This window comes from Nelumbo lutea, chromosome 2, assembly GCF_056320005.1.
Source record: "Nelumbo lutea isolate HS-2025 chromosome 2, American lotus-T2T, whole genome shotgun sequence".
Lineage (NCBI taxonomy): Eukaryota > Viridiplantae > Streptophyta > Magnoliopsida > Proteales > Nelumbonaceae > Nelumbo > Nelumbo lutea.
The window spans coordinates 101,719,383-101,735,660 of record NC_142685.1 but is presented as its reverse complement, the minus strand read 5'-3'; the positions used below and the strand labels follow the sequence as shown (position 1 = coordinate 101,735,660).

The window sequence follows — 16,278 nt, the reverse complement described above, 5'->3', positions numbered from 1 at the left end:
TTGTTAACGTACTTTTACATCTTATTATCCATATAAATATGCATTGATATGTCATTTATAAATACAATAAATATAATATTTTCAAATACAAGCAAAAATGAACCATAATACAAATTTACCCTGAACCAAAATTTACAATCCATTCACATCATTTCCAAACGCAGCATAAGACTATAGTGCAAATAGAAATATATGGAATGCAAGATCCACCACCACCCTACCCGCTTTTCGTCATTTTTAATTTAGAACCCTAAGAGAGAGAGAGAGAAGAGTCAATCCGTCAAAGCTTATATTAAAATGTCAGTCAGCCTTTATAGAAGAAAGATATCAGTATCGGGAGTATCAAAGCACCTCATCAATACCAACTAACCAATTAAAGCCAGAACAAATTTCAACTTTTTTATGGTAACTCAGTTACCACACCTTCCATAAGAAAAGCATTACTATATTCTTATTGTATTATATTGTTTTGGAAACCAAAAACCACCGTGCAAAGCAACCGAGTAACTGCTTTCTGATGCAGCTGGGTCTTTTTGGTAGTTGTGTTGGTAAAAAAAGTAAAAGCCAAAAGCATCAAAGAAAACAGGCCTCTTAATAAGCCATTAAAGCAGCTAAAAGATCTTCACATGGGCTTAATCAATGCGGTCGCTACTCCCTAACTCCTCTGCCTCACATTCCCTCCATGACTCTCCCTCCTTTCACCTCCTCTCTATTTCTCAACTTTTCTTCTTATCTCCCCAGAAACAGACCCTGAAGCCATTCATTCTTCACTTCTCATTTTCAGTCCTTGATACAATTAACGCCCCATCAATGATACTGAATAGAACAACCGTATAATCTGGGGGGCCCGTTTGGGATAGGTATCTTAATTCTTAAACCACTCGTTCGAATTGGTCTGATCTGTAAAACTGGACCCATTTGGGATATTTATTCTATTGACAATATAAAATAGGGAAAACATCATATACACACAACTACACAAGCTACACTTGTGAGTTGTCAAATGGAGAGGGTCTGGATCCGGACAGAGTGGATCAATTCCAAATCAATTATTAATCAGTTCTATAAAATAGACCCAAAAATGAACCAATTATTAATCCGGTCTGATGTGATTCGACCCAATTGGCCCATTATACTTGACATCTATCATTATTTATGATAGTGACAACTTGAAATTTTATTTTTGATAATATAATCTTAATAAAATGATTGTGACATAAAATATAACAAAAATTACAAGAAAACCAAAAAAAAAAATATTTATGTATTATTAACTTATAATTGATTCAAGCCTTAATCAGTTGGAAACAATAAGAACAGATTCCAACCCAATTATTAATGTGGACAAAAACCAGAGAACCAGAACCTATATACTCAGTTTGGTTATTTTGATTCTATTACATAGACATTTTTAATGCCCAAATTACCCTTTTGGATGATTCTTTTCCTTTTTGTTCTAGTAGTTTCCGTTTCTTAAAATAAATGCCTAAAAAGGGTAATTTGAGTATTTAAACATGTCTGATAAATCACGTGACATAAGAGGGCATTTTTTATTTTTCCCTACTTTGACAGAATGTGTTTATTTGATTTAACTTGGGAAGGGGAGGAATGGAGGATCTACAACAATTAGGGTTTAGGTAGTTAAAGTGAAACAGCCCCACTAGTATTAGGGGGGTGTATGGAGTTTGTCCACTGTAAAAACTCGGTTCACTAAGCGAGGTGACTCGTCTAACTTGGCTCACTCTGTCGGTCCAAATTCCCAATTATCAAAAGCCTTCATACCAATTAAGATGCGAATAAAGAACAGAATTAAAAAGAAGTCTTGAATCCCAATACAAAAACTGGAAAAAAGAAGGCAAGAAAAAAGAAAGATTTTTTTTTCTCAAAACGTCATTTGATTACAGTATTTGGAGAAGAACCTAAATAAAAAAAAGGAAAAACTATATGAATCTAATTTGTGTTTCCTGTTAACAATCTCTATAAACGGAAGAACTTAATCCTATTACAGATGAACACAGTTCTCTGAGAAGAATGGACTTAAGATTAATGTTACTATTACCATGATTACCATGATGAACAATTGAGTGAGATGATGATGGTGAAGAAGAATTTGATTTCTGATTCGTGAGTGAACTCGAATCTGGAATGGACTCTGTTGCTCTGATCAACTCTATGTTCTTCAGTAAAAGGCCATTTTGAACGAGTTGATTCAAGAGCCCCGACTCGGAGACAGAGGCCTTGCTCTTTTGTTGCATTGAGACTCTCACAATCGCCGTTAACATCGCGTTCGATAACCGCCGGACGCCTCGAGTTCCACCCATTATTACTTCTGGGTTCAATAGCTTGGAGTCTTTTTGGTTACGAGACTGAGTTTTCTCCGAGTTCCTTCTGCCGTGCTTTCCGTGCGCATTCTCTGTTGTCGCCGTCGCCGATAAGTAGACCGTCTCGGAATTCCGGTTCCTGACTCGGGAAAGTGCGTCTCCTAGAACCAAAACGTTCTTGACATCCACCAACATTAAGTGCTTGAAGTTCCGCCGGACTCGGCCGAGTAGCATCGGGTAACATGCCCACCTCCTAAGTGCCATTGGGACATGATCTAAGAACCCGGCGAGCGAGTTCTCTGGATCAAGCTCCGCCGCGTCAAAACCCACCACCGATCCCCAGCTCAACTCGTTCAACTCGTCTTCTCCACCACCAGCTTCTGGGCCACTGTAATTCCCGTGAGTCCTCCGTCCCCACAATGGCTCTGCCACTTGCTTGTGCTTCTTATCCGATTTCACAAACTGGGTTACATCGAAACCCACCACCGACCCAGGAGTCGAACTTTTATTGCCTCTAAAATGACGGACAAGTCTCAGGAACGACTCGTTTTCTTCCCGAATTACAGAAGAAAAATTCAAAGGAATGCCAGGGGCGGAAGCCAAAGACGAAGAAGAAAAGACGAGCACGACATCAGACCTCGCAGTGAGACCAGAACGGTGCAGAGTCCTCATAAACAAACGAAGCTCATCATCTGTAACATCCTCCTTGACATGCGCGACAACAAGATCACTCATTGCTCTGGTTCCTCTCCTGAACAATGTCCCCATTCTTTGCAAAGCAATCGAAGAATCCGAAGCTAAACTGGAATTCTGATTACGAACTCCGCCCTTCCAAATCGTCCCAAACCACGAAGAAGACAGGGGGGATCGCTTCTTCCTGCTCTCATAACGTTGGTAGTCCTTGGAATTCTCGGCGAGCCATCTTCTGGGTGGTCTGGTGCTGGGCTGAGAAAGAGAATTAATGGCATTGGTTGTGGGTTCGAAAGTGCAGAGTGTGAAGACGAGGAGAGTGAAGAAGACTATAAGAGCACAAATGGACATTGTTGATTGAGCTTTATTAATGAGAAGATTATGATTGCCACATCTACTAGAACCAGTAGATTTGAAGGATGATGAAGGTGAGGAAGAAGAAGAAGAACAAGAGAGAAGCTTTGTCTTCTTCTCGATGTCATTGTTTTCGTCCTCCGGGAAGAAAACTAAGAGAAGACCCAAGCCCCAGCCATCGCCGCCGCTCTTGGCCTTGGCAGAGATGCCCATCTCCCTCTCTGCCCCTCTCTCTATCTCTCTCTGTTGCTCTGTTTCTCCCTTCAGTCTATTGTAGTGAGAGGATGGGAGAGAGTATTTCTCTGGTTTTTGCTTTCAAGAGGTAAAATTGGAAAGAAGGGAAACCGCGTTGAAGAGTTCGAGACGTCTGAGTACATGTGGAGGGACTAATGGTGGCGTGAGAGTTTTGAGAGCGAAACAACAAGTTAGGCACATTAATTAATGAAGAAAGTAATAGTGTAATACCTTTAAATGTATAGACCTTAGTGTAGAGACTAGGAGAGATCGTTTGTTGTCAACCCTCTGTGATGTATACACGTGGAAGTCATCTAGTGGCCTGCATTAGCACAATAGAGGGTCCCACAACATGGCAAGTCAATTGGGTACACAGCCAAGTACCAAGGCTCATGTATGGATTTGAGTCATCCTGACCATCCAAATTGAGTGTTAGTAGACATGTATGTTGAAGGAGTACAAAGAAGACAGTGAGGTTTGGGGCAGCATGGGTGCAGATTTAATAGAAGGGATCATGTGGGGTGGGACCCATTTGGATTCTGTGGGTCCAGATGTTCCATATCAATGGTGCAAGTGAAAGGGGTGGGGTTGGCCGGAGATGCTTCTCATGGCTTTCCTGTCTGACGCCCACAGGGACAGAGCTCAATAAATTGGGAAGGCCGGAGGAAACAGCTAATCATGTGGTGTCAAAGAGAAGCCTCTCTCTCTCTCTCTGGCTTTACCGACGACCCGCTTTATTAACCTAGAATGTAAGAAGGTAGAAAGTAGAAAGTAGAAAGCCTCTCCCTAATCTCTCCCTCATGGCTTTATGAATCTTGTCGTCAACTTTACCCACCACTTGAATGATACAGAACTCCATCCACCCATCATAATCCCCAACATCATTACACCTGGCAAAAGCCCATTCCATGGATACCGAGTCCCCTATAACTTAACAAGATGATGGATTGGTCCAACAGCATAAACAACATTCTGATCAACGTGGGGCCCATTATCGGCTGATGGATGTAGAGACTCTGCACATGCACCACGTGTTATAATAGTGAGTTTACACTTTACACAGCTATTTTCTCCCCTCTAGGTGATGAATTTGTTGAGAGATAAAAGTACTTTAATAGATCATCAAAAGTCTAAATCAGTTTTGGACTTTTGGGGAGAGTGAATTAATTCTAAATTCGAGAATGGATGGTTGCTGTTGCTAATATCGAGATTTGTAGGAGTTGACCCTGTTGACATCAAAAGTCGTAATTATTCCTGATAATTAGTTTAAAACTCACAATTAATCGCTTAATTTAGTAAGGTAAGAGTCTAGAGATGCGTTGCTGGAAGAATTAAGAGTTCCCATGCACAGAAGATGGGAGACCCACCATTAAATGAGTCCCATTTAAGAAACTGCCGACATGTTTGGGTACAATAATCTACAGCTAATGTAGCCAAAATTAATCTAAACTTCGGATCATGGACTTCTGAATTCTGATTGCTTAAACTTTTGCATACAACAGAGAGAGAGAGAAATTACTTTTCAGAAGTGAATGAGAACTGAATGATTAATGTGACAATTTTATAATTATCAGTTTGTGATTATTCTTCTAGGGTTTCATGATGAGTGGCAGAAGTGATCAGATCCTGCAGAATAGCTCTGGAGGCATTCATGAATCATTTAAGATATTTAGTTCAGAAGCTGCTGTGATATCGCGGGTTCACGTTCCTGATGCTGCAACAACTAATAATTTATTAATGGAATGTTAATAATATCAAGTTTCAATGAGTTCAGTGAGCTTCACAAATCACAACCATGAATCTTTCCACGCGGCAATTTAATTGAATACCAAAAAGGGTCTTTCCTTTGAAAAGCTTCATGCTAAAAAAAAAAAAAAAAGATTATAATTTTAAGCTGTTGATATTAATCTGGTGAGGAAACGGCGATTTGATTGGGGGGAGGGGTATAGGGCCACTCTGGATTGGAGATTAGAGGATACCAGCAAACTTAGATCCAGATGGCTTACATTTGCTACATCATTCCAGACGAACTAGGGGATTAATGGAGGCCGTGACCCCTAAGAATTTTTACAAACCTCTATATAGGCCTGACTAGAGGTATGAAAGGGTTGTGAATTTCTTAGACAGTCTAACCAAAACAAAAAGTCATTCACTTCATCCATTTCAGCGACTATCTAACTCTTTTTTTTTTTTTTTTTTGATAGAACCAGTAACTGCTAAATCATCTAAACTTTCTCTCAAATTATCAAACTTTTTTCATTATCATCACATGGCATCCACATGTAGGGGTGTTAATTTCAGCCCGGCAAGGCCCGGAAAATCTGGGCTTGGGCCTAGGTTTTTTGTTAATTTTTTGTTAAGGCCCGGGCCTAGGTTTTTTGCTATGTATATACATTATTTAAAAATATTTGATAATTAATGTTTTATATATTAAATATAAATTTGTAGGATATTAAAGATTTTAATCCTAGACTGATTGCAAGTTTTGGTAAAATTAAAACCATCTTCAATATTTTATTACTTATTTATTTACATTAATTTGAATGGAAGATGGAGCCCCTTATAGAGATGTTTAAAATTGTTTTGTGGATATCACATGACAATGGATGGTTTTTTTTTTTTATAGATATTATATGTTCTAAGTTTAAAATTTCTTATAGGTACTATATTCTCTATCACAATAAGTAAAAAAAATGTACAATTGTTTAATTTTGGAACTAAAATACAAAAATTAGGCCCGCCCCGGCCCGGACCCATGTAGGGCTAGGACCGGGCTTATATTTTTAGGCTCATAATGTGGGCCGGGCCAAGCCTGGGGCTAGCCTAAGCTTGCTGTTACGAAGGCAAAGCCTGGCCCAGGCCGGCCCACGATCATCCCTATCCACATGGAACCGGAGATGAGGGTGTCATACAAGCATAAACCTCAAGCCACTATATATATGTAACTCAAACAGTATAAATTTCAGAAATGTTAGGGTCCAATTGGTTTATATAGTCAGAATTGGAATTGAAATTAAAATCCAAATCCTTCAGAACTAGGATCAGGATGATCTATTCCAATAATCTATTTGGTTAAGATAGGAATTGGAATAAGTAGGAATGAGATTTCATTCTCAAGGGAGGGGGAGCGAATGGCCATTCTCTCAAGTGGGAGAATGCCATTCCACTAGGAGTGGGAATCTGGTGGAATGGTATTCCTGCATCTAAGGGAATGGCCATTTCCTCTCCCTCCCTTGGAATGAGATCTCATTCCAATTGTGTGGCAAACAAAATGACCTTAAATAGATTTAATTAGTACAATAAGCATTCAATCATCCATTACTTAAAATCATAAAAGCCATTTAATGTCATCCTTACCTACCATGATAGTATTTCATCCAAAGTTCCAAACATACATGAATAATATAATAACACTTGATACTTCAGGTCATAAGCAAGTCATTTTTGAGATTAAGTCGAATTGACATGTTTATTAATTGTATTAAATGATTAATTCGATAAGATTGTGACACGAACACGATTAAGGTGAACCTAAACCATTAACTCCGTAACATATTTGAATTGTATTCATTTATCATGTCAAGTATTAACAATCCTAAACTTAAAAGTACCATATTTTCATTGCCTAAGTAGAACATGTGAAATCTTTCACATGAGAGCATGGTTGGGCCCAAAAATATAATTTGGATGGTGTTTGAAAGTGTGTACGTTTTTTGGGACCGATTTTCAAAAAGAAAACACCCATGCTTGTTAAACCCGTTTTTCACAAATAAACACCTTCATTTGTTTGGTAGTGTTTCTACCACATAGGCAGTAAGCAACACTAATGTTGTTTGATAAGGTGATTTTCCATCATTGTTTTTCATGTATGTGCACACATTACTCCATATGATGGTGCACACTAATATCATACTATATTATATAACGATGCTTATCAAATGGTCCAGATTAATTGGATGGTTGCTTTATGATATCTAGCCTAAAATTTTAAATCCAACGGTTGAAATTATTGTTGAATTAAATCAACAACATCAGCATGAATAATGGCATCATATCCAACTGTTGTGAGTGAGCCAATCACCTATAGTACAAACAAAACCATATTTACTTTGCATGTAATAACCCTTTACCATTTCATTCTGCCATTCCATTTGGACAATATTTTCCCACATAGAGTAAATGAATTTTGAGAAAATAACAATAATTAAATGCTTTAAAAATAAAATTCAGATAATCCAATAAGTATTAGTTAAAAATGTCTAATAGTGTCTCTATTTTTTCATCAAGTTTGATAATAACATATTCATCCTATTTAATGAGCTTCAAGACTAGTAGGATAATTATTAGCCAAACCCAAATTAGAAGACAAACTAAGTTACAACCACAACAAGCAATGAATGCAAAATATCTATTGTTTTGTTGTGGTTGTATGGTAGATAAACTATATTGGATAACTGAAAGGATGAGAGATCCATCCCATGGACGCCCAAAGATTGTGGAATAAGGGGCAAATTTCAAAAATTTTTCTCTCCCTTCAACTGGGAATCACATTCCCTATTTAGAAAATCATATTTTCAATGATCAATTTTGAACCTTAAACTGAACCAGATCTGAACCAGAAGAAATGGGAGAGAATAATACCTGATATGGAGAAGTAATATCTCCCAACGAAAGTGTTCACGCCCAAGGAAGGATCCAAAGACTGCTCCCACTGAAGATGGCGCAGTGTAGAATGGAGCAGAATCAGCAGTGTTCTTCCCCAAGAACTCTGTCCTTCGCAAGAAATAGTAGGATGGAACGTGAGCACAGCTTCCTTTTCAATCATTTCTCAAAGAACTGATGCCAAGATCCAATCTTGACTTCTCCCACAACTAGAGATCGAACTGGAAAACAGGGCGGCAAGAGCAGGGAGGTGGCAAGAGAGTATTCGCAGGGTGCAGAATTCTCTCTTCTTGATTTTAGCACTAAAGAGGATCTGATGTGTTTCTTGGTCTCTCTCAAGGCTGCCGCCCCCTCCTTCTTTTTTGTTAACTTGAAAAGATCAGCTCCTAATCCCATTAGGAGGTGCTTATCCAAATCATATTTGGATCAGCCTTCTCTTCTAGTGATAAGGTTAAACCCTTATCGTATCTGTAGATTAGATTAGCTTTATCCTAATCCCATTAGAAGGTTTCTAGATCGGAATCACATTCAGATCTGGACTCTCTGAGTGGATAGGATTAAGACCCTATCCTATCTGCTAATCCATCTCAGAATTTGCCCCTTTAATTAACTAAATTAATAGCCCAGTTCGAAATGGGCTTCAGGCCCATCAAGCTTATGTGCTCACTTAACCTTCCTAACTGCTGCCCAGTTGGGCTTCCTTGTATGGCGTGGGACCCAAGCATTGATCTACACATCAGCCACATGGGTTTGGCCCAGCCTTTGTTACAAGGCCTAGTCGAATACACTGTTAAAGACAGTGCACCCCCTGAAACCCATCAAATGGGCTCTATGGGCCCAACACTTACCCTAAGTGGTCCCTGGGCCAAGCCACCTTGTAACACCTAGGGACTGTGGACAGATGCAAGATTAGCCCATCAGGTATTATCCTCAATGGTCTTACACTTAACCTCTCAGCCCTTAATGATCATACATTGCCCGACAAGAGAGGACCTCTCCCTCGGCTGCAAGGAACAGTGTTGCACTCTCCACTTATATGGATCCCGGGAATTAAAACCTTTTGCATACATTTTAGAAACCATAATATATATACTTTTATATCTCATATAAAATATACTTTGCAAAACAAATCTCAACGGTTGAAATCGAATGCCGACAGTCTTGGTTTCCAACAGTGAGAGTGCATCCCCGATCATTACCTTTGTCCGACAAAGGGGCTGATCCTGTCACTATGATCACCCACTCAGATGAATTCTCGGATTGTCCCAACATACCTAGGTTTTGACCCCCGCTAAGGATCTCACTAATTGGTACATCAAAGACAAACCGATCCGACACCTAGTGCAGTATCATAATCGAGTCTAAGGGTCGGGTGTAACTTTTCAGTTTTGCCCATCAATCTCCAAGGTCCAGGGCAATACTGGAAATCTGGTCCAGTTCAAAGATTCAATTAATCCCACACTGTATGTGCCTGGGGTCTCACCCCGGTAGTTGAGACGAGCAACCTCAACCGACTTGATGGCACCACAGTGTCAGCCTTGTCAGGATAGGTCTCCCCAGACCGACCCACTGGCTGTGAACTTTCTAAACTAACACGAGTCTCAATAAGTGTCCAGTTTAAGGGTATTACACAGAAACATACCAAGGGAACATGAATCAAATATGCACTTATATTCATTTACAATAAACTTATAAAGTACATCAATTTTTTATTGAAGCTAAGGGCATACAAAACTGTTTAACAATAACTTCAGCCCTAAGTGCTTCTCTATGGTGAATTCCACCATATTCATCTACCCATACAAATGAACTCCTATGGTTACCCCTTATTGGGCAATGTAAAAACCATCGCTCGTAATTAGCTTCTGTCCTTGCCATATGTAGTGTCATCTCCCCTTACCACAAGAGCAGTTTGGTAAGAACATCCCATCAATCATTTCTGTATGAATAACTTGCATAGTAAACATCCAATGATAATCAACAAGTGAGCATAAAAATACATAAACTTAAAATATATGAAGTATTAAAGAAGTTCAATCCATAACAACATAAACATCATCGTAGTTTGAATTCCAACATCTTCTTAGTCTGAATCCTAACATCAAGTTTCACATGTTTTGGCATAAACCACAAATCTATGTAACCCACTAGGTAGACCTTTGGTACTTCTCCCATAGATCAAAAGCAATTCGGTCTCTAACCATGTCCATCTCTCTGCTCAAACCCAATGCAGTTGTGGTGTGCTCTTTACCATCACCATCACTACTTGAACCATCATTTGAGTCATTTTCGTAACCCTTTATCTATGTGTTTATCCTCACGCGCCTCCTGTTTTATGAAGTTGTATATTATAAAACATGACATTACAAGAAGTCATTGGAAGTCTAATTGATAGCATGACATGTTTTTCAGGATGGGGAATTTACCCTTCAAGATCCCAAAGAAATGTTCGATGACATTACACAGTGAAGAATGGGTGCAGTTGAAAAGGTCTTCCTTTGATCTAAATCTAAATGTCTCTTGACCTCACTAAGGTGGTATCGTTCACCAAAGTATGGGGCAAAGAAACTGGGAGCATTACCTCAACAATGTAGTACTTTCCTGCATTGAAATCCATATGTGAAGACACACAAATGATGAAGACAACTGATGAAGGGCAATTCTAAGGAACTTCTTCTTCACTTGGAGGTGGATTGGGAAACCCTACATTGGATTACTAAGTGTTTCTGCCAATATCTTTGAATCATGTATTGATCCTTCCCATCTTGTGTATACAAAGGTAAAGAACATATCAAAATCACAAATAGACAAAACATTTTTCGTACAAACCTTCTTCTTTCCTCTATACGGTATTTGTTCAGCAACTGAGACACTAGTTGATACATGTGTACCGTCTATAACCCCCATACAATCCTAATCACAATTATGAATATAGTTAGAACAATAAATGTGGAGAGAGCCTAAATTACTATAGACTATGAAGTGTAGTTACCTTCAACATTGGGTAATATCTCTTAGATTTCCTAATAAATGGTTGAACTTCATTGAGTGTAGGTGGCCTTATGAGCTCCTTCCCTATTTTGCAAATTGCATATACACAACTTTCCATACATGTGTATTGATGGTCCATGAAGCTTGGGTGTTCTTGTGGCTATGTAAAGTGCCACTTGTGGCCTTGAGTCTATAAATCAGAAAAATTGTAAGCAGGAACTATCAATTGTGTTCAATTGAAGGACGAGATTCAAACTAAAAAGATTGGCGGTGGGGGAGTTTTAAGGTTCAAAACTCAATATTGTAATGGCTTCAACATCATACAGGTGCACCACTTGAATTGCTATTGCAACAAAGACATTACTCTTGTCCTGCTATTGTGATTTGTCCTAATCTCATTTTATGGCCTCTCAAATTGAAATCCAGTCCATTGTGATGCACTACACTTATTATCCTGATTTATAGAGTACGATACAATTTAAGCGTACTACACCTAAACTGGTAAACCCTTCCACACAAAAAGACTCAGGCAAGGCACAAAGTGGCCTCTCATAAACTTAATTTCATTGTATGGGCCTTAGGCAACCAAAGACTATTTGAAATAGGATTTTTTAAAAACCACATAGATGATACTAAAAAGGCCTACTACTTGTTTGTAGAAGGTGCGAAGTTCAAAGTAGGAAATGGGGAGAGTAATTCAGTAGGACAGAGCAACTAGCACTAGTACTAGGGCTATAACTTGAAAATTCCTTGGGCTGAAATGGTTTGTCCTTAAGACTTAGATTTGCTGTAGGAGAAACCAATATATTAGCATACTCCTTAAACTAGGGGTACTCACGGTTTAGTTAACCAAACCATGGGGTGTTTTTCTGAACCAAACCGGTACTACCAGTTTTTGGAAAATCGGTAACCGAAACCAAACCAAAGTCGGTCGTTTAACTAGTTGACCAGTTCGATTAACCGTCGGTTCAGTTCATTAGTTTTTTGGTTTTTTAATTTTTACAATATTTATTATAGAATATATATATATATAAGTATATAATAAAAATTATAAATATATATTTATATATAATGCATATTTATTAATTTATAATATATAAATTATATATAATATATAATATACATAAATATATATAGAAATATATGTATACCGATTAGTTCGGTTAACTGTCGATATTTTATATTGGTTAACCAAAACCCAACTAGTATCATCAGTTTTTTAAAAACACTGAACCAAAACTGAACCGACCGGTTCGATTAATCGATTTTTTGGTTCGATTTTGGTTGGTTCAATTTTTTTTTTTTTTTTTTTTTTGCTCACCTTACTTAAAACCACCATATTGGAAGATTTGGGCTGTATCATTGGGGTAAATGGGATATTGGTCATTTTCTATTGGGTTTGAGTTTTGTTTGATTTAGTTCTATTGAATGGATTGGTTATATTGGGTTCTGTGTGCTCTTTAAATTGTTAATATTGGTTAATGGTGTTCTCAGATTTATTTGTGATTGTAAATTTGATCAGAGGTTGGATTTTAGTTGTGTTTTTTTCCTTTCTCTAGTTATGGGTCTTTTGGGATTCTTGAGGAATTGAAGAAATGTCTCTTGTTGGGCTTCATATTTGTTTCTGAATTAAACACACTCTGATGGTAAATTCTTCCAGATTATACTACCCAAAAATGTGCTTAACATAGCCTCTTTTGGCTTGAATAAAAACAGAGTATCAAAATGAATAAAAACATATGTAAATAGATCTGCAAGGCACGACTAAAAACAAATCAAGGTGAAAGATCCACAAGGCGTGAATAAACTCATCATCTTTTGGCAATGAATAAAAATAGATGTAAATACCGGTACTAACCTCTTGCTCGAAGATGAAGGATGGACCAGACAATGGCGAGGCTCTGTAAACTCCTCTTGAAGATACAAAAAATGCGAAAATGACAGTATTAGAGAGGTTTCTCCATGGAAAATTTGTAAAAATCCTAAAAACTAAAAGAATATAACAATACCTCCTCCAGTGACAACCTCCCTTAACGACGATTGCAACGGCTGAGCAGCAAGAGGGAAAAAACTTCAACGGTAGAGAAGAAAAATGCACAGTATAGTAAAACCCTACTTACCATTAGATTTGAAGTTCCGGTGGACTGAGAAGCATCAGAACATTCTAACCATCGACAACTCACTGGACATGTAGGATACATGTAAATGCCATCTCATATAGTTGTTAGGGGCAACGGCTCGCTGATGCATGAAACGTTTCATGCAATGGAAGGAATGTGATTTACGAGACAAAAGCGTTTTTTACCTTTTCTTTTAAATCGCCTGAACCAAACAGTATGGTAGGTGTTGTTGAAAAGTAGAATCTTTGACGTGGCTCCGATGTGGCACAGTTTTTTAGAAAAAGCCCACGATACCAAACATTAGCTTGAGAGTTTGGGTAACATCATTAAATCTTCAATACAACAGAATGTTGTCCAAGGAAGTCCAGAAGGTTTGGCGATTCCTCTATGTACAACTAAATAATACACTGCAAGTGCACGTGGTACCGTGTACATCTCTGATCTGCCACGTGTTTGGCTGCCAGCTAACCCAGTTATCTGGTCAAGACCTTTTGGACGATACGAAAACATATGATTAGTAGTCCCATAATCAATCAGAATTGTACTGCATCACTAGTCAGAGTTACGATCATCAGAACATGCCCATCAGGATCAGATACGGACTGTCCTTTCTGATAGATTACCTAGAGGGTACTGTTAAGCTGTTGAGGAGAGGTGAGTAGGCTAGGTCCCATTGAAATGGAACTATCAGGATTTTTCAGGCAACCTCGCAATGGCACGACATACCATTCACATGTAAAGGAACAGGAAACATTGTTTAAAGGGTCTCACTCCCACACAATAGATCTCTCCTGATTCTCATTATCTGATAACGAGATCAATTATTTCTGGGTTCATGGTTCAATTTGTTTCTTAGTTTGATTCATAGTAAGCAATTCGCTGGTGTGGCTAATAATGAATTCAAGCACTTAGAACCAAGTCCATGTATTTCGTCTGTTACAAGACTTAGATTCTTTTGAATTCATAGCCCGTTTTGGAGGACTTCTAAGTTGATTGATTAACTGCTTTGGAGAAGCTATCGGAAAGTCAATTTTATTGCTCATGTAAGCTTGTTTTCCACTTTCTGAATTTTTACCAAATATGGTTTCATGACATTACGGGGTTCAGTTCATGTAATGCAATAAGCTGCTGCATGGAAGCCCTCCCAAATGGGAACTCAGTAATCTTTGGAGCCATCACCACAAGAAATAGATAATTGGTTTGGTTTGTCCCTTTTTGTTGATTGATTATTGATTCACTTGAATCAATTTGTAGTTGGCTGGTACCGTTGTCTTGACTATTTGGTTATAAAGAAGATGGTGAACAGATTGGATTGGGCATCCATTGGAGTCAAGTTGAACCCAATGCACATTTTCTATTTTCTGTCAGGTGCTTTCTGACTTTCTCAAAAAGACAAAATGCTTGAAAAGAAGATTTGTCAAGAAAATTGGCTTATTTGGCCAATTTTCTCAGCGGCCAGGCTGTCATGTTACGGCCGGCCTCAACTACTGGTATGCTTTGGACTCCAATAGACACACTGGGCTGGACTGTTAAGCACTTCACCTAATCACAGTTCTAATACCCTCATTAATTCGGCTTAGTCTTACCAGGAGAAAAACTGTTTAACTGTCAATCAATGTAACACTACATGCAATTCAATTTGTAGCAATTTCTATTTTAGTGCAAAAGTTTCTATGTTAACCAATGCATTAAGAGTTAAGGAGAAAGGAAGAAACATAATGGATGCCCTAAAGTAAAACACGTATATGTGGTATGGTTATAAATACACTTTTTGACATATAACTAGTTTACATCTGCTTGTCGGGTTCCAAATAATGCTCACAATTGTCTAAACTATTACACCAAGCATACAAAAATTTTAGCTACAGGATAGACCTAACTGATAGAGAACATACAATCTCATCCCTGCTCCCCTCCCCCAAAGGGTTTGAGAAAAAAGGAAAGAGAAAACATGTCATCTTTGATCTACTTTTAACTGGACATAAAATTACTTTTATAGATTTGACTATGAATCTAAGTTAATAACATCACTGCCGGAATATGGGCATCCATCCAGAAGAACACAGTATGCACCTGAATGCCTACAAATTGAAGTCATGACTCATAATAGTGATGAGAACCCTGAAAAAAACTATTGCATCCTCCATTCATCTTCACTCCCTCAGTAGTGACATTATCTATATATAAGTATTTATGAATGTTTATGCCTGGTTTGTATCGTACATTGTACAGAAGCTACAGTAGTTCTTTTGTTTTTGCTAGCTGAAGCTATGGTAATTCACGAGGACCATCAAATGATTGGGTCTTCCTCAAATTCCAGTGGAGACCCTCGTGTATACTGCACAAGAAGTCATGGGTGGAATCAACCAGGCATGCCGTTGGCACAGGCCAAGGTGCCATGCTGCACACAAGTGCATCCCCAGCTCCCAACTGTTTCCTGTCCTTGCCATCAAATGATGCCCAGGCATGTCCCCTAGTGTTGAAAGGTATTTGTACTCGCAGAGTTACATATTCTGGTAATATCAGAGGCCTAAATGATAATGAGTGTGGACAGATTGGGGTAAAGAGGATGCCTGGAACCTGCAATGTAATGAAATTAGAAGGCTAATTGAGATGGCTAAATGACAATTACAGATACAAGTATAGAAGGGAAATACCCAGGCAGACCAAACCAAAACTTTTAGTTAGCGAAGTACCTGAACTGAATTAACTGGTAACAAGTTTACCGGTTTAGTTGATTGGTTTTTCTTTTCAGTTTTTTTTTTTTTATTGTAATTTTAATGCAAGCAACAAATTTTTCTTCTTTCCATAAATTAAAGAAAACAAAAAACTAATATTTCATCACCAATAAAACAAAGATCTGCAATAACATTTCAACAATATTTATCTAAATAAAAACAAATAAA

The 16,278-nt window shown here is 38.2% G+C and overlaps 2 protein-coding genes and 2 long non-coding RNA genes across 5 annotated transcripts in view; all 4 read right to left on the bottom strand.

Moving 5' to 3' along the window:
- Nucleotides 1-1,854: 1,854 nt before the first annotated feature.
- LOC148872363 (uncharacterized) lies at nt 1,855-3,807 on the bottom strand. The gene has a single exon (XM_088967681.1). It carries the CDS (start codon nt 3,576-3,578, stop codon nt 1,968-1,970), a length of 1,611 nt encoding a protein of 536 aa, XP_088823807.1. The 5' UTR covers nt 3,579-3,807; the 3' UTR covers nt 1,855-1,967.
- Nucleotides 3,808-9,908: 6,101 nt separating this feature from the next.
- On the bottom strand, nt 9,909-13,401 carry LOC148872361 (uncharacterized). The gene is made up of 3 exons (XR_016107600.1): nt 13,262-13,401; nt 13,111-13,165; nt 9,909-10,200 (listed from the first exon to the last, which is right to left on the bottom strand). It is a non-coding gene; the product is annotated as an uncharacterized LOC148872361 (long non-coding RNA).
- On the bottom strand, nt 10,251-11,379 carry LOC148872362 (uncharacterized). The gene is made up of 4 exons (XR_016107601.1): nt 11,254-11,379; nt 11,091-11,174; nt 10,688-10,862; nt 10,251-10,589 (listed from the first exon to the last, which is right to left on the bottom strand). It is a non-coding gene; the product is annotated as an uncharacterized LOC148872362 (long non-coding RNA).
- Nucleotides 13,402-15,093: 1,692 nt separating the features above from the next.
- The window catches only part of LOC148872360 (putative NAD kinase 3), a 106,015-nt gene continuing 104,830 nt past the window's right edge, over nt 15,094-16,278 (bottom strand). For both annotated transcript variants that reach the window (XM_088971718.1, XM_088971720.1), the window contains one exon: nt 15,094-15,952. In XM_088971718.1, the coding sequence (XP_088827844.1) occupies nt 15,641-15,952 (312 nt within the window). In that variant the 3' untranslated portion in view covers nt 15,094-15,640. The remainder of the gene's footprint in view (nt 15,953-16,278) is intronic.